The 27769-nt window shown below is 45.1% G+C and overlaps 1 protein-coding gene across 1 annotated transcript in view; it reads left to right on the forward strand.

Annotated features, from left to right (window-relative positions):
• Window positions 1-10278: 10278 nt before the first annotated feature.
• The window catches only part of efnb1 (ephrin-B1), a 58360-nt gene continuing 40869 nt past the window's right edge, over window positions 10279-27769 (forward strand). The window contains exon 1 of the mRNA XM_083980549.1: window positions 10279-11325. Coding sequence (XP_083836675.1) covers window positions 11210-11325 — 116 coding nt within the window. The 5' untranslated portion in view covers window positions 10279-11209. The remainder of the gene's footprint in view (window positions 11326-27769) is intronic.

The following is a 27769-nucleotide window of genomic DNA, read 5'->3' on the forward strand; positions in this document are numbered from 1 at the left end:
CAGAGCAGCTTCCAGGCCACTGAAGCTCAAATGTCTCGTCTTCATCTTCTAGAGCCCCGTTGTGCGCTTTAGTGCAGCCCATCCTTGACATTTCCGTCACACACATCATTCCAACAATGCACCGTGCATTCAATAAAATATCTGGTAACCAAATAAAGGGAAAGAATCTCTCCAGGATTAGGAGTAGACGCTCTGTGGACCGCAACACAGATGTCAAGGTGAATGTGAAATGAGAAAAAGGATCAATGCCCTTCATTATGAGGAGCAGGTTTCATGAGACAGGCCAGAACAGGTCAAAGATTCCAGTGCTAAAGCTATGAATAGAGTGCCGTGGGAACCTACTGTCTGCCTCCTGTCGGTTTTCTCGGTATTGACACACAGGCAGAGCAGCTAAAGGTATTCTGAATGAGTGAACGAGTGACAGGACTATTGTACTTGGAGGACAGAAGCAGGAGGATTAGTCTCCCTTTGGCACTGATGGTCCTGTGTGCGGAGGGAATCTGTCATCAGCATGGCTGCAGGTGGTCCAGGGGTCTGGGCAGGGCAACCGAGAAAACAAGACGAGGTTTTCAGCAGGGAGCAGAGTGATATTTACCCTGGGTTACCCTGGAATCTGATTCTCTACACCTTCTCTCTTCACCTCGCATTCATTGTTGTGGAGCCACTTTCACTCGTCCCAGTGGGGCCTGAGCTGTGCAGCGAGGATAATAATGTTTTCCCTGCAGGAAGAGGAAACAAGATTATGGTTTTTCAATTAGAAAAGGGGAGGGAAACTGGAAAACATGCAAGCTAGTCAGCTAGCAGCACAATGTTGCCACACAAAGACGGCATTTTCTTCGCTCACATTTTTGAATCCCTTGCAGCTCATTCAAAGGTGACCTGCAGATGACTGAACGCGTCTCTGGGCCGAGCCAGCTCTGCTAAATCATGAGTCTCAGTAAAGTTTGGATGAGTGTCTTATAAGGGCGTGATGAGACAGGTCTCATAAAGATGACAGAGAGCTCTGCATGTCACCAGCCCCTGCCAGGAAACCCCAGTGATTAACGAGGGCCAGGACACCTCTGCTAATAAGACTCATCTCTTTAATTGGCTCTATGATATGACTGTGCAAATGGCCCAGGGTGTATGTATCTGTGTGTGTGTGTGTGTGTGTGTGTGTGAGTGTGTATGTGTGTGTTAAATGTGCACACAATGTCCACGTCTGCGTTATGTCCATTGGTGCATGTATATTGTGCATGTGCATGTGGAGGGCATGTGTATGCAGGGGGAAGGTGGGGGGCAGGTGTCTCATGCATGTGCCTGTTATTAGCTTTCTCACTTCCCTCCTGCACGGATACGAGCCAGAGACGAGGCAGGGGAGCCTCATTAGAAAGAGAGCACTTCTATTGCTGGCCAAGATTTAACACCTCACCCAATAATAATTTATTCAATCTATTCTTAAGTATTGCATGCGCTGGTAGATAGGGGTTAGGTTATGTAAGAGTGCGACAGTGCCTAGTTTGAATGTGATATGATGATAATTTTAAATCCAGGGGAGACGACAGATGGTGCGGCACTTTAAAGGTTCAGCAGGTATAAGTATTGCTACTCTGCTTCTGCCAGATCAGTTCCCAGGAGAGTGGAAAGGGGGAGGCGGGGGAGAATTAGAAGTAGTCAAAGACAAGAGGAGAGAGTGCAGACACAGTAAAGAGAGAGCTGGTCCCCGTTAACACGCTATTCATCAGTCCTGTGAGGTCAGGGTTCAGGGAGCCCTGAGGGGTGGTGTGTGACCCCTGACCCCTCACCTCTCACCTCCCAACCAGCACCTGGAGCTGAGGTATTTCCTCATAACATTACCTTGTAACATTTTGTCTCTATTACCCATGTTGGACCAAGCAGCTTCAGATGGTTGTAAACTTGGCTTCCACTCTACAGAATACATCACATACCAGCCGAGCGGGGAGCGCGCGGGAGTGGACGACACGGACAGGAAGGAGGAAATGCAGAGGGCACAGGGAGGTACAGGAGAGAGAATAAGCTGGATAAGGTTTGAGGAGGGAGGTCAGGTCACAGCTGCGATAAAGAGGTCAGAATGAAAGATGTTGCTTCAGTCCAGCCATGAGGAAAATAAACATCCTCCTAAAAATACTTTCAAGAGCGGTTCCTTTGCCGTCGCTGCTGCTACAGCCAGGTGCGAGCAACTTTGCTCTCCACAACAGGAACCTGGGATCTGCCGACCTCGCTGCACAATCTGGGTTAATAATGTAAAAAATGTGTCCGAGGCCCTCGACCCTCACATCTCCGGAGCTCATAGGCCCTTTGAGACTCAGAGTCAGTGATTATCTTAACCCCTCCAATAAATATGACAAGCTGGTCTTAACTTCATATCTGCCCCCTGTCCACTAAATCTTCAACTCTGACCTTTTTACCCCAACCGGAGCTGTTGACCTTCCGTTTCTTCATACATCTTAATTTCCTGTGAAGATTTTATCCTGAGCCGAGAAGAAGCTGCTTGGAAATCACTTTTTTTCTGGTCTGGCTGATTGACAGTGTGAATGAGCCCAAATGCCCAAGGCAAATAAGACAAGTAGAAACACACAGCCCTGTGCCTCCCTCTACCTATCTTTCATTCTCTGTTTTTCTCTATGCGCCCCCTCCCAACCCATCCTACACTCCCTTGCTTCTTCCGGTGCCCCTCCTTCCTTTATTTATGCCTGCAGAGCCACTTTGTTGTGCTTTTAGTGGCTGGGTTTGTAGATGGAGCTGATGCTGGAGCTGATATTCCCTGATCCTGCAGCGAGCTGAGATAAGAGCAGATTTATGCCAGAGTGAGGGAGCATGGGAGTAATTGCTGAGGCTTTGATGATGCGGCTGAGAGCACTCGTGCACCCTCAGCTGCTTACCAACAAGGACACCCTCAGATTTAGGAGTTTGTCTCCCTGGGTTTAAAGTGTGGTTTTTTGGTGTACATTGTTAGTTGCCCAGAGGTGTGTTTGTGTATTTCCCTCTTCAACAGCAGCACGCTAGGGTGCGGTCCCACCCTGTTCCCTCAGAGTGTGTATTTCAGGCATGTGCACATTAGCTATGATTATTCTTGCGTCTTTGTTTTACAGGCGTGTCACAATTACCGCATTGTGTGTATGTGTGTGTGTGTGGGCATTACACATTACAGACCTCCTCCAGGATTTTTATGGCCTCTTTATTTATAGCTGCACAGAATAACGCTCAGCTGAAAACACATGACATAATCAGGATGACAGATAACATTCTATCTGCAGATAAGGTTATCTCAATGTGATTTTCTATAGCTCAAACATAAGCGTATTTTCCCAGAGACAGATGACAGGGAAACTGCTAGATTTAATGATTTAAAGGCATATTGAGAGGATATTTCTCAACACTAGGACTGTGCCTGCGTGCAAGACTACTGTTCTATCTCTTAAAATATAAATATATGATCAAAGCTGCAGCAGCCTACGCCACCACAATACACCTGCCAGGAGAGGATTTAAAAAAAAAAAAAAAAAAAAGGCACCGCTGATGAGGTTGATGGGGCTACTTTATTCTGTACCCTGATTAGAGGCGGATTCTAATGGCTCTTCAGCTGTGCACTGAATAGAAATGAATCATCTGTTCAGTGTCCCCAGGTGATGATGTCACTGAGGACATGTCAGTGACACCAGGCAGCAACAATGACACGTTGATCCCAGGGGCTTTGGAGCCTGACCTGACTCTTGACTGGTGCAAGTGGGCTTGGACAGGACAGATACCTTTGTGAGGCCCGCAAACACACACACACACACACACACACACACACACACATGATAACACAAATGCCGAAGCCCACAGAACACATACACAAATCTTATCTGTGTGCGTGACCTGGCCATCACCCTGTGGTCTTCCTGTTTTTCTCAGGGGCCCATGCAGAAAGACTCTGTGTAGTAGTCATCAGAGTTGTGTTAGGCTATTAGCTGTTCTGGGAGAGACACTTTGAGGAGTGTCTACTGTACAGAGAGAGGGGTGATAAGTGGAGGATCATTAGAGGCCCTGAACCACAGCCAAATAGAATTAGATGACGCACACCGCAAGATCATAGCACAGGCCAAAATCAGTAAGGACACTGGGATCAAATTAGACGCTAAATCCCTCTGTATCATTTAGCAACAATAATTTCTTCAACACGTCAGCTCTGTGGGCTACTTGTTTCACTTCCAACCCTGCCAAAGAGAGCCAGCACTCAGTTCAGAGAGAGAGAGCAATGAGTCAGATCCCCTGCTCCAATTATATCTGCATCCTGCAGTCTGCTCTTTAAAGCAAACACACACACACACACACACACACACACACACACACACACACACACACACACACACACACACACACACACACACACACACACACACACACACACACACATCCCAGCGTAAGAAAGAAACACACACGGACAGACCGACACACTTGAAATCCACACTGCACGCAAAGCTGCCAAGAAATGCATGTAGCAGTCAGAAAATAACAGACTTGCACATGCCGTGCACGCACACACACACACGCACACAGACACACACACACATAGACACACTCCACTTGAGCAGAAGCTTGTTGACCATCACACAGCCAAGGGACTGTGAAGAAGAGGTGGTGGTGGTGGTGGTGGTGGTGGTGGTGATGGGGGGGGGGCTGAGCTCACAGAGGTCGCTTTGAAGTTTCTATTCAGGTCTTTGTCCCATTCAGGCTGCTGGCAGTAGACATCTCTACTAGAGGCCTGGCCCCTCCCATCGTCACACCGTCCACAGAAACTCTCTCTCACACATACACACACACTCAAACTGAAAAGAAGGCACGTCCGCAGGTCCTGTCCATCACACATCACACAGGCCTTGATTAGAGTGGATTCGAATGCACCCCTTTGTACCCTTCTCACTCTCCCCTCTTTCTTTAACCCCCCACCCTCACTCATTTCACTTTCTCCTTTCACCGGCTCCCACCCTCTCTCTTTCACCCGGTCCTCCCTCTCTCTCCCCTAACCCTTTTTCACTTTTGTTGCCCTCCTTTTCTTGGCAGGGAGCGAGGCACCTCTCGAGACGTTTTCTTCTCTGTGCCTTGAGCCCCCTTTACCACCCCCCCTCGTCCGAGTGTGGAAGCTGAGTGTGACCTAATGTTTGACAGACAAGTAGCCTTGGAGAAAAGACTCATCTATCAGAGGCTTGTAATTCTATTAGAATGGACAGAACACCCCCCCAGGGCCAGCATTTGGCATATTCTCTCCATCAATTTAGCTCATCTCTAAACCCTCCCGGCCACGGGCCTACAAAATGCAGTTTACGCTGACAAATAATCACAGGGAGTTAATAACATGTGTGTCTGTGAGCGTTCCTGTCCCAACTTTCGGCCCATTTTTTTCACGGGGAATTGTTGAGCGTCGAGTTCTTTGATATTTAGCATCAAAGAACAGTTTCTCTTTTCAAATTCTAATCTCATCTGAGAGACTAAAAAGGTATAATGCAGGGGAGCCGTGGTGAGTGAAGATGGAAGGATCACAACCAGCTACTAGTCAGGATTGTTATCAAGATTTCACAATGTTTATGTGTAGACAAAGATGGCTATACACCAAACATCTATTGTCTCGGCTTGTTATCAGTCCTAATTACTGATTGGAGAGACGTGGAAAGGAGACGAAAAGATGTTTTTTTGCTTACATCACCTGCTGGGATGTTAAATCGAGGACATGTTTGGCGCAGATTGTTATTTGTCTGTAATCAGTGCTTTCCTGTCAGTCGTGATCGCTGAGATGAGTAAGGGAGAGGACGAAGAGTGAGGAAGCAGAGCGAGATGAGAGAGGAGGAAGACGTCTGGACAGCAATCAGCCACAAACAGGAAATGTACGTCTGCGGATGCCCCCAGCTGTTGTGTTTGGCCCTGCTGCTGTTACAGTGAAATCAAAGCAGCATGAATGGCTCATACAACAACTTTTCAAGTGTCTGCCTCCGAAAATAGTTGGTTTACATTAACAGAATTTTCCCACTGTTACAGTCGGCTCAGTGTTTGGAGTTAGTCCATGTTGTTTGCGTTTGTGCCCTTGTGTTTCCTTTAGCGAGTGCATTACAGTGCGTGAGATGGACGGGAAACATGTGCTGTTAAGTGCCTGTGTGTGTGTGTTTGTGAGGGTGTGTTTCAGTGGTTAATGGCTGTTCAATATTGATTACAGCTGGAACATCTGAGTCACATGTTCCTTGTCCTCTCCAGATAAAAAGGGGTTAACCACTTGACCCCGTGCATGCCAAAGGGTCTCCGCTCATACCTGGATCTGTGCAGCCCAGGCTGTAACCACATCTCCAACAGCTCGACCGAGGCCGCAGCCCTCTGGTCTCCAAGCCTGGCCCCGTAGTTCACGGCCGTGTCATGGAGCCACACCAGAGAGGGAATTGTGCCAGACTTCATTAAGGGCAGATTAAAAGCAAGAAGAGGCCACTTTAACTGTGATTTATTTTCTCTGAGGTTGCTGGACTGACTGCAGACCCACAGAGCCTTCATCCCGGAACGATGATGTCATGGTTTCAGTGTTTACCAAGCGTAAATATCAGATTGGGAAGGAGCTATGTCCTCAGCACCAAGGTTCATCTTGGAGTTTCAGAGAGCAGAAAACAAAAGCTACAGCAAATGATTAACTATTCTTCGTTTTAGAGCTGAAACAAACAATTAGACAATGAGTAATGGCATTGAATAATAATTTACAGCAATTAATAATTGCTCTATCATTTCATATATCCAGAAAGAATGCAAAATATTCTCTGGTTTTAGCCTCCTAAACGAAAGGATTTCCTGCTTCTGCTACAGTATAAACAGGACATTTCTAGCCGTGATTGTGGCATGTTAGTCTTTTGCTCCAACACTTTGGACTTTAGACTGCTACATCTTAACTGCTACATGAATTTGCTGAGAAGTTTTTTTAGACATTTTAGTTTCTAGTGGATGAATCCTTTAGTGGCCATTAATGCATCTTCACGACTGCTTGTCAGATGGCTGAGTAATTTGGGGACCCTCCTCCCCTCAGACCCTCCTGACAGCACATTAGGGAAGACCGTGTTCAACCACTTCTGTACATTTTCTGAAAAACCAACAATCTGACATTCACATCCTGTTCAAGCTGTGAGTGGTCAGCTTTGCAGAGGTGAGGCAGCAAGATGGCTTTGAACTTCTCTCTCTTGCTCTTTTTTCCCTCCCCACTCTTAACACAGCTATGTCTGTCACTTTTCATGTACCAGGCCATTAATGCCTTTCAGGAGAGACTGCCTGAAAATGAACACCATTATCCCCATGTTTAAGCAATATCACAGGCTTTCTACTCCAAATTCCAGAGCAACCTCGCAGAACAACTAAATACTTGTGATTTCTGACATTGTCGGGCATAGCATTAAATGAACTAGTTCTTATGGAGTATAAGCTGATCCTTATGACTACGATTATCCACTGACTTTTCCTCTATCAGCACCATGATGTTGATATTTTTGGTTTCAAGTAGGCCTAAGACATTTCAACAGCTTTTGAATGGGTTGCAATAAAATTTGGTACATACATATAGGCCTACCCCTCAGGATGAACTGCAATAACATGGATGACCCTCTGACTTTTCCTCCAGCCCCTTTATCATGTCATAATTTCAATCTGCAATTATTGATAGGCTACCACTTTCCAAGCAGTCTCAGCTGTGTGAATAATGCTAATTAATTAGCCAATGTTAGCATGGTAACAAGCTGATGGTGTACATGGTAAACATTATACCTGCTTAGCAGAAGCACAGTAGCATTGTCAGCATGTTAATATGCTGACCTTAGCATTCCGCTCAAAAGCACAACTGTGCCTATTCCAGCCTCACAGGACTTTTGTGGCTGCAGACCAGCAGCTTGAAGGTGTCAGATTTGGTACGGGGAGATTTTGTCATGATCTAATTCATCAAAACAATTATCATTACTGAAAATTACCTAGCTGCAGCCCTACTTTCTGAAGCATAGGGGGAATGTCTGCATATGAGCTACTGAGGTATCAAAGTACATTCTGGCTATTTATAGAAGCACTAATCAGCCACCTATAAAGATTAACATGATGACCTCATTACTTGAAAATGCCTGTATTTTATAGGTGGCTGTCTGAGGAGGGAAAAAAAATTACACTGCACTCCATGGAGAGTTTGAGTGAACATGAGTAGCCCAATGCGCTCCTTTGTCCTTACATGCAGCTACTGCACTGTGTCACATTGCATAAAGTTTTTGTGTTTATGTAGAGTAATGTGGACAGTCCATTATCTGCTACATATCCTCTACAATCCCTCTGTGCTATATGATGTTTTGCTCTCGTACCACGTGTACTGGTGCATATTGTCAGTGATGATTTGTTGAGATTACTTCCCAAGGCAAATCTCTCTGTATGGTGTTGTACTTGGCTTATGATGTGTTTTTGATTCTGCTGATCCCAGACTGTGGTTTGATCAGAGTCTTACAACAACAGCGTGGTATGTCCGCCATCATTGTCCCGCAGTCAGTCATTGGTCAGTCAGCCTTGGCCGCAGCTGTGACAGCCGTCAAAGTTGTACACGGGAGGCGTCTCATTGGCTCGCAGCAGATCAGGTATCTATCTGTGACCATTTGATTGGCTGCTGAGGTATCAGTTGTCCCATATGGCTACGTCTCTAGGCCATCAGATGGGACATGCCAGCTCTGTGGCAACTGGCCTATGTTTGCTGTTACTATGACAACACTATGATAGTCTGTAGCCAGGCTCCTGAGGACGCAGCTATGGCACTCCAACTTCTGTGGCCTCTATTATGACACACACTCAGCCTACACACACACACACACACACACACACACACACACACACACACACACACACACACACACACACACACACACACACACACACACACACACACACACACATACAAACATAAATACACTCATATAATTAGAGTGTATAACAATTTGGGCGTGAGGCTGATAGTGAGTCTACAGTTTCATAAAGATTTATGGGCTGTCAACCCACAACAGTGTGTAATACAAATAATTTAAGGAACAAAGAGACATGTCTGTAAATGTCTGTTATCTTTCCTTTCCAATTACTCTGAATTCCCCTCCTGTACTCTGTGAATCTGTTTCATCACAACCATTAGGGGGCGGCATTGATTGAATAAATGCACGGAAATTAAGGGAAACTCTCCCCTTCTTTCACTCTCTCGCTCTCACTCACACACACACACACACACACACACACACACACACACACACACACACACACACACACACACACACACACACACACACACACACACACACACACACACACACACACACACACACACACATTGATATGCACACACAAAGGGGGCACAGACATGGACATGATCAATTATGTGTCAAGCGTTTCTTCCTCTATGAATGAATAGACCGATGACTATAGGCTACCGACCGTCTATTGTCTATTGACACTGGAGACTAAGTTCTCATGCAGTTCATTATCCCAGAAGGGGACAACTAGGAAGAGATCCAAAGAGACCATTAATCATCATTCCCTTCAAAGAGGAAAAAAAAAAAGAAAGGACCAGAATAACATACTGTAATCCTACACGGTTAAGTATAGAAGATTTTTTTTTTTTCAAAGAATCAAAACATATTAAAAATTCACTTATCCTACCTACCACTGAGATAATTATAACTCTCTATATAGGCCTAGGTGGTGGTGGTGGGGGGGTAATATAGAAATCTTATGGCATATATTAGCTAAATTCGGGATGAGCAGGGTCATCGAGGTCCTGGATTTAAAAAGAGGCCAAAGTTTTGCTCCTCTAAGCACTTTTCACGCACGCTCCCGCAGCCTGTCGCGCTCCTTGTCCCCACAAAAGCTTTTGGTAGGCTAGGCTATATGACGAATAACTCCAAAGTTCATTTCAATTTGAGTCGATGGCTCAGGCCCGAGGAGGTGGGGGTGGAGGAGATGTGGGGTCAACCCAATAACAGACCCCCCTTCTTCCACCACCACCAACACACACTCACACACCACCCCTCCTTCTACCCACCATCCACCCCTCCACGTCCCCATAAATGCCTTCGCTTCCTGCTTCCAAGTTCGGACAGAGCGCTGTGATTGGCCGCGGCTCGCACTGTGGGCTGCCCCCCTCCCTCCCCCCGCCATCGCCCTCCCTCCGCTCCCCTCTCCTCTCCTCGCCCCCCTCCTCCTCCTCCTCCTCCCCTCCCACCTTCGCTGTGCTCGGCTCGGGTTACAGTTGAGCAGGAGCTGCTGCACACACCGGAGCACGGAGAGTTTTACAGACGGATAACAAGCGTACACCGGCATGGAAGCGCTGGCGAGCGGATTTAGACGCACCGAGCGGGCTGGTGAGCGGGTCTAACCTTCCCTCGGCACTTTTTTTCTTCTTCTTTGCGTCCGCACAGCGAGCGAAAAGGAAGGAGAAGAGGGCAGTTGTATTTTTACGCACCGGCCACGCAGCATGTCCGAGTTGGACTAGAGAGGCTTGCCCTGCTGGAGCGCAACACGCACGCGGAACGGCGCTGAGAGCCGGGAGGAATATTTACAATAGAAACTCAATTCCTTTGCGAAGAAGAATAGCAAAAGGGGAGGGAGGAGTGAAAGATAACACTGGAATGAAGTGGACCTCGGGATTCCCAGCGTGCTGCGGAGTTGTGACTGATGGATGAATGTGGTCATCTGTAGGGTAGCTATATACAGCGACAGGTACAGACACCATCAGGGGAGCTTTGACAAAAGGCACGGCGCAGCGCTTCATCAGGCAGCCGCATCGCCAGATTGTGTCTCCAAAAAAAAAACTGAACGACTGCTTAGATCAGTCTCATCTCACAGCAGATCTCGCCGTCGACTTCCCGCTTTAGAGTAAAGAAGAAGAAGAGGAGGTGGTGAAGGGCTGTTTTTGTCTCAGCCACAGGTCAATCAGGACACTCGGGGGCTGCTTTCCTTTCAGATCCTACCAAGAAGCGAGGGGTGTCTTCTCACGTCCTGCGGACAGTTCAGTCAAGGACACCGGGGTCTGGAGCATTTTTTCAAGAAGTCGGACAGAGGGACATGTATCTGATATCGACCTCACATGCTCCCGACTGATCGTAGCTCACCTTCCCACCGGGCGAACCACAGATAAAGGCTGCCAGGCGCACAGTCCGACGCTCTGACTAATCGGCTCCCAGTCTGTACATATATCAGAATGGCGGGACTCGGTTGTTGGAAGTATTACCTCTGGATCTTTATTTTAATGTGCAGGTCGGCGTTACCTTCGGCGAAATCGCTGGAGACTATAATTTGGAGCTCACAGAATTCCAAGTAAGTCTCGTATTTCATTTGTAAAAGCATGCCAAACTCGCAGGGTGTGTGCGTAATGGAGGACTAACATTACGGGAAAAGTTGCCATTGTGTGCAAGCTGGGTTAAATGTTCTGTTAAATGTAGCAATTATCTCAAAAAGAACATAATTTATTTAGTTTTAATTGTCACTGCTGCGCCGCAGAGTTTGGTGCTGATTTATTCCTCTGTGGGGAATTTCCCAACACCAGAGAAACACACAAGTTTAAAGGCTTATACATAATAGCCCACGCCAGGCCTCACTTCAATCACAATAATAGATGGTTAATTATAGCAATTCATAACTGCATTACATGCACCTGTATGTTACCAGAGGGGAGGTCTGCTGGGACACTTAAATCAGGGCTACCTGGGAGTTATGGCTTTGTCCACCCCTTCTTCTCCCCTTCCCAAGTTTCCTTGTAGCCGATGCCATTTGCTGAAGACCGAAACAGCAAAAGACAGGTAAAACATGCCAAGCGTGTCAAGCTGTAGCACAGGTTGCCCCCCCCTCATTCAGCCCGTCTCAGCAGCCCTGAACACGGGGCTCTGTCTGGCCTCTGCGAGGGCCAGGCCACACTGCGTCCCAGGTCTCCTAAGTTTGAATTTAGTTCCCCCCGTGTACACACAGTACACAGTACACAGGAAAAAGGAAATCTATAACACGGTTTCAGACGTAAGAGGAGCAAATGCTTGAAATTAATTCAATTTTTCATAATTGCCCTGGCTTGAATCCAGCTTTATTTCTTTCTCAACATCAAATCAAGTTTCTCAAAAAGCCAGCAGCTGAAACAAGGCATTTCTTCCCCCTCTCCTGTAAATTTATATTATTCCCATCAAAACAAGCAGAGTGAGCCCAGACTGCTGATAATAAAACACACTCTGGTAACAATTATCACCCACTTAGACTTGACTCCCACATTTGCATGATGTTGGAAAGCATACATAAGGGGAAAATAAACTAAAAGAGGGAGGGGAGGAAAAAAAAAACCCTCAATCTCCTGAATGTCTGTGTGGTTGGGGCTGAGGAGCTGACCTTCATTTGAGTTCACAGCAGTGAGGGGAAATGGAGAGTAGCTCGACCAGCTTATAACTAGAACTTATTCATTCAAGTGAATCCATGATTTATCCCCCAAATGTCAGATGTCATAGGAGCTCGTTGTGCAGTCAGCGAGTATGAATATTGCTGCCATGTTCACTGGAGTGTGGGTAGATAGGTGTGTGTGTGCGTGCGTGTGTGGCCTGGTCCTAATGGTAAGACTTACGGCCCATCAGCTTTTATTTGACTATAGCTGCAGAGGTAGTGGAACAATGAGCGTCATCAGACGGAGATATACACGCACATATAACCCCTGCACAAAAACCCACACCTTGTGTCAGCTATGGGAAGACAAATGATAAAAAAAAGAAATGGGGGAGACATTTATTGATTGATGATGTCACCTGGAGGGAATGTCTTAGAAGGTTACCACGCTGGGTTTAGGGATTGGAAGATCATTTCTCCATCTGTTCCTTTCACTCTGCTCCTTGTAAAAATCCCCATGCCGGCCGAATATTTCATAAAGTTCACAGTGGAACAATAATGCACTCTGCTCTGTGTTCTCTCAACCTAATTATCCTGCTGCTCTGCACTTAGAAAACAATAGACAATTATCTTGCTGCATGCAGACTTTGCAATAACAAAAGACAAACCCGTTTTTCGGTGTCTGATTGGCAATAAAAAAAGGTATATGTGTCTGTCTTCCCTGTTTGTTGTTTTAAACTCCATCTCCCTGTCTTGGCCTGTATTGCTCCATAGGAATAACAGACAGAGAGGAGGCCTATAGAAATGTACAGTACACTATCTGGTGACTTATCTAGATTTACGATGTCTTACTTCCTGTACCTACTTTGGGGAGCACTGCTGCCTCAGCTAATAAATTAATCTGGCCCTCTGCTTGCACACTGTACCACATACACACGATATATAACAATACCAGCGCCTCCCTACAGGCCGTGAGTTATGAGACAAAGTATAGGAAACCAGCAGGTTTGGGCCACTATGTTGTGTATGTGTGTGTGTGTGTGTGGTTTTTTTCCTTATGTGTGCGTGCAAGGTTTAAAGTGCGCGTCCCCTTGAGCGTTCACCGTTATGGATTTCCATGTGAGGATGCTATCACTCCAGCTTCTGCATTATCAATAACTGGGGTTTGCTTAATTGATTTCCTCCCAGCATGCTTGAACAGGCAACATACATCATTGCTGTAAGCCCGGAAATCTGGAGAGGAGAAGAAGAAGAAAACATCCCTAAGTGTTTAGCTTTGCTGCAGGATGTATCAGACCTTTTTTGATATTTAATTTGAGGCTGGATGATTGTGGGGTGGGGTTGCTGGTGGTGGTGCTGCTGATGTGTGTGTGTGTGTGTGTGTGTGGCGGTGGGGGGGCAACTGTGCAGAAGAAGGCTGGATGTGTCAACGTCCCCAGCCCGGTAAAGAACTGCCTAACATTTGATCAGAGCAAATCGGATTAGTTCTCATTTAGCTGAGTGGGATTATGCCAGAAAATGCCACTTTGTTATGACTGATCACGTCCCGTCGGTTTGGCTGAAGCCAGCACCGCGACGTACAGGAGGGAGTCCATACATCACGCTCACACATGCACGCTTGCAGTGTGCTTGGGAATGCTGCAGTGATGCCATTTTAATGATAATCTGACAAGGTTGTTTTGAGTGGTTGCTGCACGTCCTCTAACCCTCCTTAGCTAATATTTACCTCATGACCTGTAGCTACCACCAGCCCTGTTTGCAGCGGCTCAGGAGACAAACAAGATGATGGGAGGGAGATGGAAAACACGCTGGCACATTTGATAGCGCGCGGCGAGGAAAACAGCCACAGGCCGGCCAGGAGTCTGCTGGAATAGTGTTGAACTCGTAGCATCTTGGTGAGGCTTGGAAAGCGTTTGCAGACATTTTTCTGGCCTCGATCAGTTTTGAGGCCCCACAAAAGAGCACAAAATAGCCTGACAGAAAGAGAGGCGTTTGTGTTGATAAAAGTCCACTAAAGCCTCTGCTGCTGTGGGCCTTTACTTACTCATCTTATTTCGCTCTCCGTTGACCTCAGCTGCCTGGCTCACAGTTTAACAGTTGACTGATTTGGTTTATAACGTGCTTGCGTGGTTTTAAGGTTCAGTGGGTTTGACGATGATTACTCCAGATTTGATTACCACTGTGATATTTAGCAAATAAGGTTATTTTTTTTTCCAAAATAGAGGAGCAATTTAATGTTGGAACTTTTTTACTTTTTTAAGGAGGCAAAGGGGCCCCTGTACTTTCACATGATGAGGTGGCAAGTTTATTGTTAACTACCTTTTGAAGACAGCATAATTTTATTTGTCTGCTATTAGTAGAATAGCTGCACAGAACGCCTAATTAAGTTAAAGTTTTGTTTTCCTGATTTGCTTTTTTTGGAAGGATAATTGGAGAGGGGAAAAAACACATGAGGTAATTAGGACAAAACAAACTTCTGCCTTATCTTTGCTTTTGGAAGCTGCTGTTATCAAAAGGAAATGCTGTCAAGGTTTATTCTTGAACACAAGAGCAACCTTTGGCTCCCGTGAAGTGACGTTCACAAAAGCTCTACAGCGTTGACATTTAAATATAACCAGGATTTCAGAGCGAGGTTAAAAAAACAAGCATGCGATTGCAAAACTCGAATCCGCCGCAACCTGTTGAACAAGGGCCGGATGAAACTCCAGGACGAGACCTGAAACAGGATTTGGTTCCTTGCAAAGGAGTCCACTGAACGCTCCCCTCTGTTGCTCGCTGCACTGCGGGTCACTGCTGAGAGGGTCAGAGGCCTGTTTTTGTTTCTTGCCTGCCCCACGCCCTGCTGCTTGCCCCCTTTACCCCTTTGCGATATACACCTTCTCTCTCCTTGCCTCCCTGAGTCCCCCCTCTCTCCCCCCTTTAGACTCTGATCATGTTTCCCCATGATACAGATCTCATTACACACAGAGAGGACTTAGAGCCTGAGCCCCACTCAGAGAGAAAGAGAGAGGGCCAAGCAATAAGAAATACTTGTGGATAGCAACTGGCCCACGGTGCTGTAAAGGCACCCTGTGTCTCACTATAAGGACAGCTGCGTTTGCTTTTATGTGTGCACTTCTGTGTCGACATGGCTGTTGTTTCAGTGGTGTGTAACGACAGATTCTTCATTTGGTTATCTACGTGAGGCACCTGGGCTGAGAAAGGGGCAGCAGCGCTTTAGGATATTTCATGGAAAAAATGCTGTTTTTTTCCATCATGGTTTCGCTCCAGATGGACTCACTTTATCCGCTGGTGGTTTGGCTGCCACATCACTGAAAACTGATCATTGTGCTTTTTGTGTGTTATTGATGCGTTCATGTCTTTATATGCAAGCAGTGGTGCACATGAATCCGAGCTTCATTCCCCGGCTTGCAACTAATTTTTTTTTTTTTTTTTTTTGCAAGCCATGTTTTTTTTTCTCCTTCATGTTCTGGTCCTCGTGAGTCGGAGCTGCAGTCAGTTTTCTTTCAGGGCACATTACAACTGGGACAGCAGCTGAATGTAATGAATCGCTTGGGAGAGCAGAGTTTTGAAAAGATTAATCTATTGATCAGTTGGTGGTCAAACACAATCAACAGAAAACTTTAAAAATTTGTCATGTATTGATAAAATCTTGTGTCATGGCACAATTCAAATATTGTCACAGTATCAGTGTATACTATACTGACTTCATTTCCTAGAACTTCAGCTGAGAAACTAACCAGACAGGAATGTCTGAGTTTTTTTTATTTACCCAGGGATTTAAAACAACTGACGGATCAAGATACTCCATTACACTGGTGCAACCATCTTATACACCAGGGGATGTGAGGAGGATAGAAACCAATATAAAGAAAAGAACATTCTCTGACAGCTCACAATGATATTGATACTGTTTCAAGGTATATATATCTTTATATTGCTGATACTTAAAACTGATAAATTGCCTGTAATTTATCAAACACAAAGTGTGCGCTTCCTGATTCTTAGGCCTGAGAATTTCCTGCTTTTCTGTTTTGTATCATTTGGAATTCGAATCTTTATGTTCTGGAGTCAGACCAAAAAAAGTAATAGACAATCAATTGATAATGAAAATAATAGCCCGATAATAGCCCTGGAATAGGCCTCTGATAAATATCTTGACAACCAGAGAATGAAACTTCGAGATAGTCATACAGGCGTGACAGACATGGGCTTATGGTGTCTGTGGTGAGTCATTAAAACTATGACAAAAACTGTCGAAACTTTGTATTACTCAACCTAGTTTTTGTTTTTCTAGCAGAGAACCACAAACCCTAAGTGAACCAAAACAAACACAAGTATTAGATATTCACTCTTTACGGTCCACTAATTGCAAGTCCCATTATTTTGAAAAATAAATTGCAAATCAATATGGGTATTGTTTATTTTTACTCCGTATCTGTTTTCACACTGCAATTAAAGGACACTAAGGCTCATATGAAAAGGACAAGTATAGGCTTATGGCTGTGAATGAGTGCTTGAGAGTGCATGTCGGTGTGCTATTGTTCTTTGTCCAGCCACAGTGGAGCATTAAGGAAGTGTTAGGAGCGTGCCAGTGTGCCCCTGTGAAAGTGTCGAGGGCCGAGCGGTGGACGAGTGTGGAGTGGCTGAACAGTGGCTGCCTTACAGGCAGTTAGCGACCAGGCTTCATTAGACGGAGGCCTGGCTGGCAGCGACCAGGAAGTTCCCATCAGCTCCAGCTCTGCCAAGCAGAGGCACAGGCGCTGGAAAGCTTCCCTTAAGATTTCTGTGCGCCGCCTCGACTGTGCTTTAGCTGAATCAAGAGAAAATGTAGCGATGCAGAGTTACAGGAAGTGGGGAAAAAAGTTGAATGGGCAAAGTCTGCCTTTTGTTTGCCATCTTAGTTCTTTTACATAAGAGCAGCTGAAAATAAGGGGATTAAACAGGAGAGGAAAGGAAGCTAATGTAGAGCGTTGAAACGCAGTCCTGGGCTCAACCGCACATCCTTTCAGTCCAGCATAGAGCTCCCAGATTACTTCCATGTGTCAGTGCGAGGGGGAAAGAGTGGGAGAAAAGAAGAAAAGGGGACAGGCAGAGAGAAGTTGAGCGATTGAAAAGCAAGCGGACTTGGATTGGTGGAGATCAGCGGCGGTGTTGGACAGTGGAACGGATCTGTGTGACAGCCATCTCTAAAACCATTACCCCTGCGGCTCCGACTCGGGAACTCGTAACCTCCTCCTCCGGACTGACCTCATAGACTTAACTCTTTCTCAGAGAACCCCTCTGTGCTGTGGAGGCAGACCTCATCAGTCGCCAGGCCCAAACAGCGGGCAGGCAACCTTAACAGCCAGCTGCACTACAAGTTCTTTAAGACGTCATGAGTTGTCACCAGCATACAGGCAGCGAGGGATCTGTTTTCCCCCAGTTTGTGGCACTCCAAAGACTTTTGTGGGAAAGTTTGAATTTAATGTGCCAGGACTTTGGGGAAGAGGATGACGGATCCCAACAAATAATGACCAGAAAAAATGAACAGAGGAGGGCTCAGAGTCCTGTTGTGGTTTTACTGAGAAACTGAGGAGTCGAAATTATGATGCAAGCGTAGACAGTTTTTTCTTGCTTTTTTTTTTAATGCTGAAAAACAAAGAAGAAAAAGAATTTTAACTCAATGCCCTCTTCCTTGCCTAATTAGTATGTTGACTAACTTTGTCAGGACCTTTCAGCCACAAAAAAAACTACACAAAAATGAAAACTGAATTTTCCAACTTTTAAGAACTTTTCCCATAACTTTTAGCAGCATTTCCCAAAGTGTAAGTATCATCTCATTGTGCATTATTATAAGTCATTTTTAATTTGTTTCTGAAGCGTTCAACCATATCTAAAAAACAAAACAAAAAGTATATTAGACCATAATATCCGGACTCAACTCTAACTTTCTACCTTTTTTACCTTTTTTCCCCAGCTTTATCTCAAGCTTTCAGTCACATCTACAACATCTAAAAAAGTATGTAAAAACAAAACAAACAAAAAAATTTAAATCCTCAAATGCACTGACTTTATGAGTAATTTTACAATTTCTTTCTGGAAATTTTAAAGTACATACCATAAAATTGTGAAAAATATAGTAGACCAAAAGCCACGACCCAAGGTCTGCTCACAAGCTTTAGCACCCATTTTACTTGCTTCTGATTAAACTCAATCACAAAATCTACAAAAGAGTACAGTGAACAGGAAAACAACTCAAGTTCACCTTCACTAGTAAATGTAGCATAATCCTAGCTCTTTTTTTGGTCTTCTTATGAAAAGAAGACCTTGGCAAACACTCTAGTAAGTGGACCATGAGTTATTTTCCACTGTCAAACATATGTCAATGTCAAAAGATCACAATGCTCTTTTCAAGTGTTTTTTCTGTTCCACAAACAGTGCATTAATATAATATAATATAATATAATATAATATAATATAATATAATATAATATAATATAATAATATTCTTGTGGGAGCAGCTGAATTTACCTGTGGCTCCTTCAGTGGAACCAATGAGCTATACTTTTGTAACAGGTAATATTTTACTGGATGAAGCATGACCATACCCAACCAGCCCTGAACATATCATTTATGATCATCATGGAGCTCTTTGTTCACTGTTATGAGTACACTAATGGAGTGACAGTGTAATTGAATGGAGTGGTAGGATAATAGAATGATAGAATGATAAAGTAATGGAATAGTGTGGTAGCGGCCCCCTTTTCCCAAGGGATACCCCCCGTAAGTGTGTCAGCGTGGCAGATGGGCGGTCTATAACTACCCCCCTCCCCCATGTTAATTATAAAGCATCATAATCCATCTATGGCATACAGAGGCAGGACATGGAGACTATTAGGGGGAGCATGGAAATGGCACAGTGTATAATCCTCAGGACTTTACCACCATTAGGCTCCCCAGGCATTGAGCAAAAACCACTAATTTCTACGGTAATCTAGCTTGAACAGTCCCTTTCTTGCCCGTTCTCGGTGTGTTTCTATGTAAATGTATGTCCCAAAATTTTCAGATGTTAACTGGAGGTTTGAGTTATCTTCGATTTTTTTCTTTTCCCCTCTTCTTCGTCCTTTTTTTTCCCACCATGCCCACAGGCAAGACAGACAGCCCCAAAAGCATTTGAGTTTCTGTGTGTGTGTGTGAGTGTGTATGCATGCCTCCGTTAACCCATTCTGCCAAGTTTTGGCTCAGCCTTTTCTAAGCAAACTCCCAGCGTGATCCCGGTCCCCCTTGTGCTGGTGAGAGGAGTTGGAAGAAAAGGCCTGTGGGACTCCTGCTGCTCCCAGGCCTGGCCCCGGCCCCTCTGCCTGCGAGGGCCGGGCCTGGGATTTGCTGCGCGCCGGGGCTCTGTGTGGCAGCTGTGACTGACGCTTCAATCGCCTCTCCCTGGGACACCCCAGTGCAACCCTGCATTCCCTTTCACACCTCGGAAACGGGGGGAAAAAGACAATTACACACATATTCAGCAACCTCCCTCTCCCAGTCTCTCCACAATCCTGCATCTCTGATGTACGGCCATTTACCAGACCTATAAAAAACATTTCTAAAGTTTCCTGTGTTTTGCAAATCTCCTTCTAAACAAATTGCAAATTAGTTTAGTTGTCTGGACAGCCTGTCTGCAATTTCATTATGTAGTAGAAGTTGCTCTTGTTTATTTAATTTTTTCTGAGTTGTCCTCTTCCTAAGTAAACAGTATAACTCAGCTATTTCCTTTGCATTCCCCTTGATATTTAGAAAATATAAGTAATGGAAAAAGATTTGAGCCTTAAAGTGGAGTTAATGCTATCATGTATGGATTGTCAGTAAATTGAGTTTGTCTCTGGGCTATTGGAGCAGGAACTCGTAAGCCAGCGGGATTTAAGTCTCTTAATTGAATTATTTTGATTGCTGACTTGATTGATGGAGTCAGATGTGGTGCGTTTTCCATGCGTTTTTGTCTGACTAATTCTTCTTCCAATAGAGCCATACCAGACAGATACAAAAGGAACCTGCAATCAATCACAACTGCAACCCCGAGCATTTTGTTTGGAGAGAAATGTGCCTGCCATCAGGTCCGAGTTCCACAAGCCATCCAGACAACGTAAAACCAACAATGACATCAGATAGTAGAGCACTCTAAAGTCTAATCTTCCCATAATGCCATGCTAAACCCCACAGAGACCCACGGCAGGGAGAAAGGCTTTTTTATGCCCCGGCGCTGCTCCTCCTCCCATGGCCTCTGGCACTATGTGTGTGTGGGTGTGCATGTGTGTGTCCATGCATGTTGGGAAGAGAAAAGGAATTCAAGAGTGAATGGAGATGTCACTGTCAGACCCTGGCCTCCGCATGAATCCGCTCCAGAATGGCCATATTGGCAGTTTGTGTATGTTGAGTGAGAGAGCCTGTCGGGGGTCTGCCGTTTCCCCTCCACACCGAGTTCTTACGGCCGTGATTGGAGCACGGCAGGACACAGGTCTATATTTCATCCTATTCATATGAGGGAGGCCGTTTCATCTCCCACACACATGTTTCCCATTAGATGTGTGTTTATTCTCCCCCATGATGTGCTTGGCCATGGAAGCCTCTCATCTCTCCGATATTGGAAATAGCAGTGAAGGTCTGCTAAAGCAAACACAATATCCTAAACCTCTCCGCTCGCTTTATGAACTATGCGGAGAATAAGACTGAAGGCTTTGCGTTGACTCGATTTAATGAGTAACCGTGGTAGTTTCTCCTCTAAAAGACCTGTAATATTATACTTCACACTGTGATGTTAACTCACTAATCTTAATGTGCCAGTGTGCTCCACTGTCTCTTCTTCCATTTTCCCTCTACGGAAAAGTTCGACTACTTTTAGCTATTCTCCTCATCTGTCTCTCAAGTCCCCCACCGTGAAACATGACAGCCCCAACCTCCACCACATCACTCCTCTTCTCTCCTCTCCTGTCTCTGAGATGAAAGCTTTTCTTTGCAGACAAACCTCTGTGAGTCCTTTCTGCGCACCAGGCCCAGGCCTGTGTTGCTGCTTTTAGTATCTCTGTTTGCTGCATTTTCTGATTTATTTATGCACCTCTGATTGTAGCACCTCGTGCATGTCAAGAATCTCAAAGTCAGAACCTCACACGTGCATTATGCGGGCTGAGTCAAATTCCTATTTGAAATATACATGAATGCATGAATATATTTATTGTTGAGTTGCCCCTGTGCATTTGAGGGGGGTGAGTTTCATTTCCTGCGGTGACCCGGCACAGGAGTGGAGTGGCGTGATCCTTGTGGGCGCCCCACATGCCGCCACCAAACAGAACCGCTTGGTGCACCTTTCACACAATGGAAGTGGAAGAGGCAAGGGAAATGATTTGGCTCCTATTGGAAGCACTGGAGCAGTCCCTTCAAAGCAGTATGCCTGGCTTAGGCTTTAACCGGCCTTCTCTCTGCATTAGATGTGCGTCCTGTGATGAGCCTTTGAAGGGTGCGAGTAGCTCTGGCTGGCTGGGAGATTGCGATTGCATTGCGCGGGTGTTGGGGTTCAGCCTCGCACAGAGACTTGCAAGTCGGTGGCTTCAGCCGGATTCAAGTGCTCCGCTTGGCGTTGCTTAAGTAGGCTGGACTAAAACGTGTTGACCTGAAAGCCGCAATGTGACGAGGGAACAGCTGCCGTGTCACGTTTGAATATACACACGCATACGCACCCATATATCACAAGCGGAAGGTAGCGGGGATATGTGTGTGTTCACTAGCTCAGGAGTCAGCTGTGGTTGGCTTGTGCAGATTAAGGTTTGAGTGTGCCTTACAGATGGCAGTAATAATGATCAGATAGCCCTTGTAATGGAGACGGCCCAGTTTGTAATGGCTTCCTAAAACAACACATGGACCGTCTTTACGAGGCCACAATCCGCCCGGTTATCACAGAACAAACTGTGTGAATGAGAATAGCTTCATGTCAAACAAGCTATTTATTAGCACGCACATCACACACACATTTCATTTTAATACCGACAGCCTGCATCTTGCCCGCGCTCTGCTTGTTAAAGGCGAGTGTTATCAGAGGAGACACAGACTCCCGCTACACCAGTTAGGCCGTCCTCCCCTTTTACATTCACTGTTAATGAGCCTAATGATGTGTGTCTCTGTGATTGCATCAGTCAATATGCTGTTCAATATGGGTTTTAGAAATCCACTGACAACTTAAGCATGTCCGCCTGGATAAGATCTCCCATCCAAGGGAGGAAAGAAAGAGCAACTAATTTGTCTTGGATTGGATGGGACATGTGTAGCTGTCTTTTACAATCATGAGCCGAGATTGTAAGCGGAGAATAGACTTGTCACTCAATTCTCTGATAAGAAGCCGCTTTTAAGACACAGACAGCAGCTGTGTATTAAAAACACCATGTCCCAGTTATAGCTGCGCCTGCTGCTCCCTCTTATATGGAGATCTATTGATTGTTTGGTGGAGATAGTTTTCAGATTTTTGTTGTTGTTCTTTTCTCTTTGTCTTTCTATTGTGCTCCTATTTGATTTGAGTGCGGGTTGGTTCAGACTTTATGTTTCACAGGAGGCTCTAGCCGGGGTTTTTATTTCAGTTTATGTCAGGAGGTATTTAATATGTTAGAGATCAGGGACATTTAGCTTTATGCTTTGTCAGGGAGTTGCAGTATGACTTTAGTAGTCTCAGTATACTGATTACAGATGTGCCTTTTTCATTTCTGCTGAGCTTTTTTTCCACTGGATTTGGCTTATTACCTTTAGTCATAATACTTAGTGTTGTTTTCAACACAGTTACCACAGATAGTTTCTCTTCCTTTTTTTTTTATATATTTAACTCCCTGTTCTAATATTGGATCCTTTCCTCAATGAAAAAAGAGCCGCTAGAGGAGACCCCTGTGACACTGCAAAGCTGTTTCTTTTATAAACCACACTACATTTGATTGATCTGTCCCGTGCTCTTGATCCCTGGGCTTGGCTGATTAAACCTATCCATCAGCTTCTCTTATCAGCGCCCTAACAGATCGACTGCAGGACACTGAACTAAAACCCCCTGTATTGTTGTTACACAGAAAAAGTCAAAGGCTAAGGATGGGGAGGGGAGAGGTTTACCCAAACTCGTCTCTTCAAGGCCTTTCAAACAAAGAAAAAATCCCCACCATGTTATTTTAAAGAAATAGCTTGTGTAAAAAAAGATTTTGTGATAAATATCTGTCATGTTTTTGTCACGAGTGTCTGGCACTCACACACACACATTCTTTTCTGTTGCGCATATTGAAATAACCTCTAAATGAGGTCGAACAGTAGCGTTGGAGATTGTGACAAGAGTGTTTCCCCTCTAGAGGGAAATCAGAAAGTAATGTTTCCTGTCCGCAGAGTGTCAACTCCCCGCTAGTGATGTGACCCTGCCCCCGGTCACAGCTCACACAGACATCAGCCAGATAATGACGTTTCTTTCACTGACAGGGTGTCATTCACATGCCTGCGCAAGTGTTGACACAGACACACTTGAACGTATGCACGCAGCTACGCTCACATGCGCGCCTGAAAACGAGGGCAGACAAGCACGGTTGCCGTTATGAATCATCTGAATGATTTGCAAGTCAAATAGCCAGTTTCGTAAGATGTGCCTGCTATTTTCTGAAATAAATTTGAGCTTCTCATCTCCGGGTGACTGTTAAAGCAAATACATCAAGGCTACTAAAACGTGGATGATTGCATGTCACTTTGCTCTCATTTATCTGCAAGCATCTATTACCATCATGTTGTCAAGTAAATGAAAACAGCAGAGGAAAAGCCAGCAGATGGGCTTTTATAATACACAGATGTATGATTTCGGGACAGTTTTTAAAGATAAAACCTCTCTTATCTCTTAAACATCTTAAATTGCATTGATCTATCAATCTTAACATCCAGAAAGAGAAAAACTATTTCACATGGTTGAACATAAACACAGACTTTTGCAGTGGATAACGATCGCATCGCGGCCTGCATGCTGGTTTATAGTCACTTTACAGCATGTCAAAATCAGATAGTGCTGAAGTTTGCAACTTTCTGGCTTATCAAGGAACGATCGACCTGAGTTTACATAGCCAGATTTCATGTTGGAAGAACACGGTTTATTGAAATCCTGTTGCAGCATGCCCCGCAGAAGCAGGTGTGGACCTGTTAGCTTGCCTACTTACCACTAGTGATTTCTGGGGGAAGGGGGTGTGAAAGCTCCCCAAATGTTAGACAGGAGAAGTTGCCTGCGTGGCACATTCATTAACCTGGTATCTAGCTAATCTCCTGGCTAATTCATTTAGTCCTCCGAGCACTCCTGTGTATTAATATCCTCTCTGTGTTGCCGCTCATGGGCTGCAGTAGGAGCGTAGCCATGGCGATGATTGTGTCATTATTTTGCAGTCAGATGAGTGATATCCCAGAGGGCTGTAGCTGGGTTGTCCAGGCCAGTTGAGAGGGACTGATTAGAATTGCAAATGGACGCCAAGTGTTGTGTTTATTGTGTGTCTCAATATTGGAGACAATCAGGCGAATCAAAGCCCTCAGCTGGAGAGATGGGACTGAGGCACGGTGGGCCTCTCTGGTTGGCACCATGTCCTCAGTGCTTGCACAGCGCCTCCCTCCCTCCCTCCCCCCTCCGTCCTTCCCTCTCTCCTTCTCTCTGTTGCCCCCTCTCCCGGTCGACTCAGTCGTGTGTATAAGGTCCTGAAGTATGTGAACACAGCTGGAGAAAGAGAAGGAAAGACGGAGAGAGCCACTAAATCTAGTGCACTCAATCATCTGTAGTGTGGCGCTCCTCTCACACAGCTGAGAAATATTAAACACGCTTTATGATAATGAAAGTGCTGGCGACAGACATAAATATCAGAGGCAAAGTGCTGAAGGATTAAAATGTCTTGTACGTTTGCTCATAACACAAATTTGTCATTGATTTCATGGCTTCCTGAATCGTTAGAGACAGAATTATCAGCTTTTCATCAGGAGAATTTCTTTTTTTTTCTCCCCCTATCTCCGAGGCCTGTCTCTGATGAAGAATATCTAGTCACTGCACATATTAAGGGATAAGGAATATTCTGATATCTGCGTGCAGTTTTGTTATCAAGCCCCGCAAATGGAAGCTATTGGCACCATGCCCTTGTTATGGCTGGGTGACAGACTGCGACGCAAAGTGCCCCAAACACTCATTTTCTCTGCAAATCACTTGTGAATTGTTCTTCTTTAACGATTGCCCATTACCCAGATATTGACTCACTGTTTGTACAAGATTCAGCGAAATCCATCTGAAAGCCATCCAGTGCTGTTGTGTTAGACAGGAAGCTAGTGTTTTAGCTCAGCATGTAATTCATTCTGTCAGTTGCACACAGAGAGGCCTACCTTCTCTTGTTTCGCTACTGTTGGCTTTTAAAGAATGTGTGTGTGTGCGTGCAAGGTGCATGCACAGGCAAGAATGTGTGTGTGTGTGCGCGCTCATGCATGCATATGTCCCTGTCCGAACACAGGATAATTCCTCAGCTCATACATTCACCCCCATATAGCACCGCATGACCAGTCACAACAGGCATGCGTGGGGCCCAGGTACGGGCATGCACAGTGAACAGATATTGCTACAGGGAAATGACTGTTAAATCTTAAGTTTTATTGCACCACACACGTTCTCTCAAGCTCAGGCCGCTGTAGGCTAAATGAAAAACTTTTTTTTTGAAGTTAAGAGGAATCTGTTCACGCTCTGCGGAAATCCCTTAGATTCTCTGTGAGCTTTTACTGTGCGCTTGTGAAGGAAGAGAAGGCCAGCAGGCATCATAAGACGTACATGTTTGACATGATATGATCAAGAGTCACCGGTCTTGAAAGGCAACAGTCAGCGCATGTGAGACTGAAGCTGCAGCTCACGGCCTGTTTGGACAGCGCTGTGTGCCATTGAGCTTGACGAGCAGTTGGTGAGAGATCCTTAGAGTTGTGTGTGCGTGCGTGCGTGTGCGCGCGAGTGAGTAAGGAGAAAAAAGAGAATGGTTGAGAGGGAGAGAGTGTGTGTCAGATCGCCGACGTGGCTGTTTGTGAGTGTGTGAAACCGAGGGGAGAGTTCATGAGGTGACATCTCATCAGCTGTTTGACTTTCCCAGTTTCCCAGGGAAGCAGTTTCAAGAACAATGCAGAAGAAAAACCACCAACCACAGACAATTGAAATGCCACAAAAAAAAGAAGAAGAAGAAAAAAAAACGCCAGCGCTGTTTGTTGGTGACTGAATTATTGCTGTTGCTTGAGACTGGAGACTGGGGAAATGTGTGAGTGACTGCACTGTGCTTGTACCAGACACATATCACCTACCGGACTCCTCTACCCATCCATCTCCCAGCGCTCCTCACAATAACAGGAATACATTAGAAAAGAAAGAGTCAGAAGGGAAGGGGACACAAGATAAATATTGTGTTAGTATTTTCCCTCCCTCTCCCTTGCAATTGTCTTTCACACTGACAGATGAACAATGAAAGTATTTTGAACTTTGCTGCGTGCTATCTTTTACTTCTGGGTTCAGAACCGCGCTGTCAAAGCCAGACGTGTTCTGGCAGAGATTGATTGATTTGCTTTCTGTGCTCTGTGTCTTCCCTTTGTTCCTCTTGGAAAGCTTTTGGTTTCTCTCCAGTACTCCAGACGTTCTGTAGCTGTGCCATATTAACACCTGTTTACAACATACAGACTCATAAAATATCGATTCTGCCCTCCTTTGATCGTAAAGTGCTGCCATAAAAATTGCGACTGGATGCAGTTCATTTCTAGCTTCTGACAGAGACAAACCCAACTCTTTAGGTAACACACCCTGCTGTCTGGAAGAGGTGGGGCAGGCAAAAAAAAAAGAGAAAAAAATTCTTTCAAGGAAATGCAGGCCTTAGCTTTCTTGCCAAGAGTTAGACGAGAAGATGGAGTTGATTCTCACAGCTGCTAAGCCGAAGCCACAGCTAGCTTAAGGGAGCTATTTGTAAGTTTTGCTATTGCTACAATGTAGCGTTACAATATGAACATGTGAGGCCAATACTGGCAGCAGAGATAAAACAAGTCCCACTCAGAACAGGCAGAGCAGCTAACTTTGCTGTTAAAACGTGACAAATCCACCTACCTAAAAATCTAAATCTACTAATAAACATGTAGTATCTTTTTGTATTATCTGTACTAAAACTGAAAAAAATTACACTCAAGTGGATCCTTTTACCCACTCTCTAGCTCCTGTTTCCTATCTTTATGCTAAGGTAACTGGCTGCTGGTTCCAGCTCCAGCTCCTGTTTTTTTAAATCTTTTTTTCCTCTCCCAGTGCTGCACATATATGCAATGATATCACTTCTCTCACCTAACTCTAGGGAAGAAAAACAAATAAACATATTACCCACAATGTCAAATTATTCTTTCAAAA

Source organism: Trachurus trachurus, assembly GCF_905171665.1.
Source record: "Trachurus trachurus genome assembly, chromosome: 10".
NCBI lineage: Eukaryota > Metazoa > Chordata > Actinopteri > Carangiformes > Carangidae > Trachurus > Trachurus trachurus.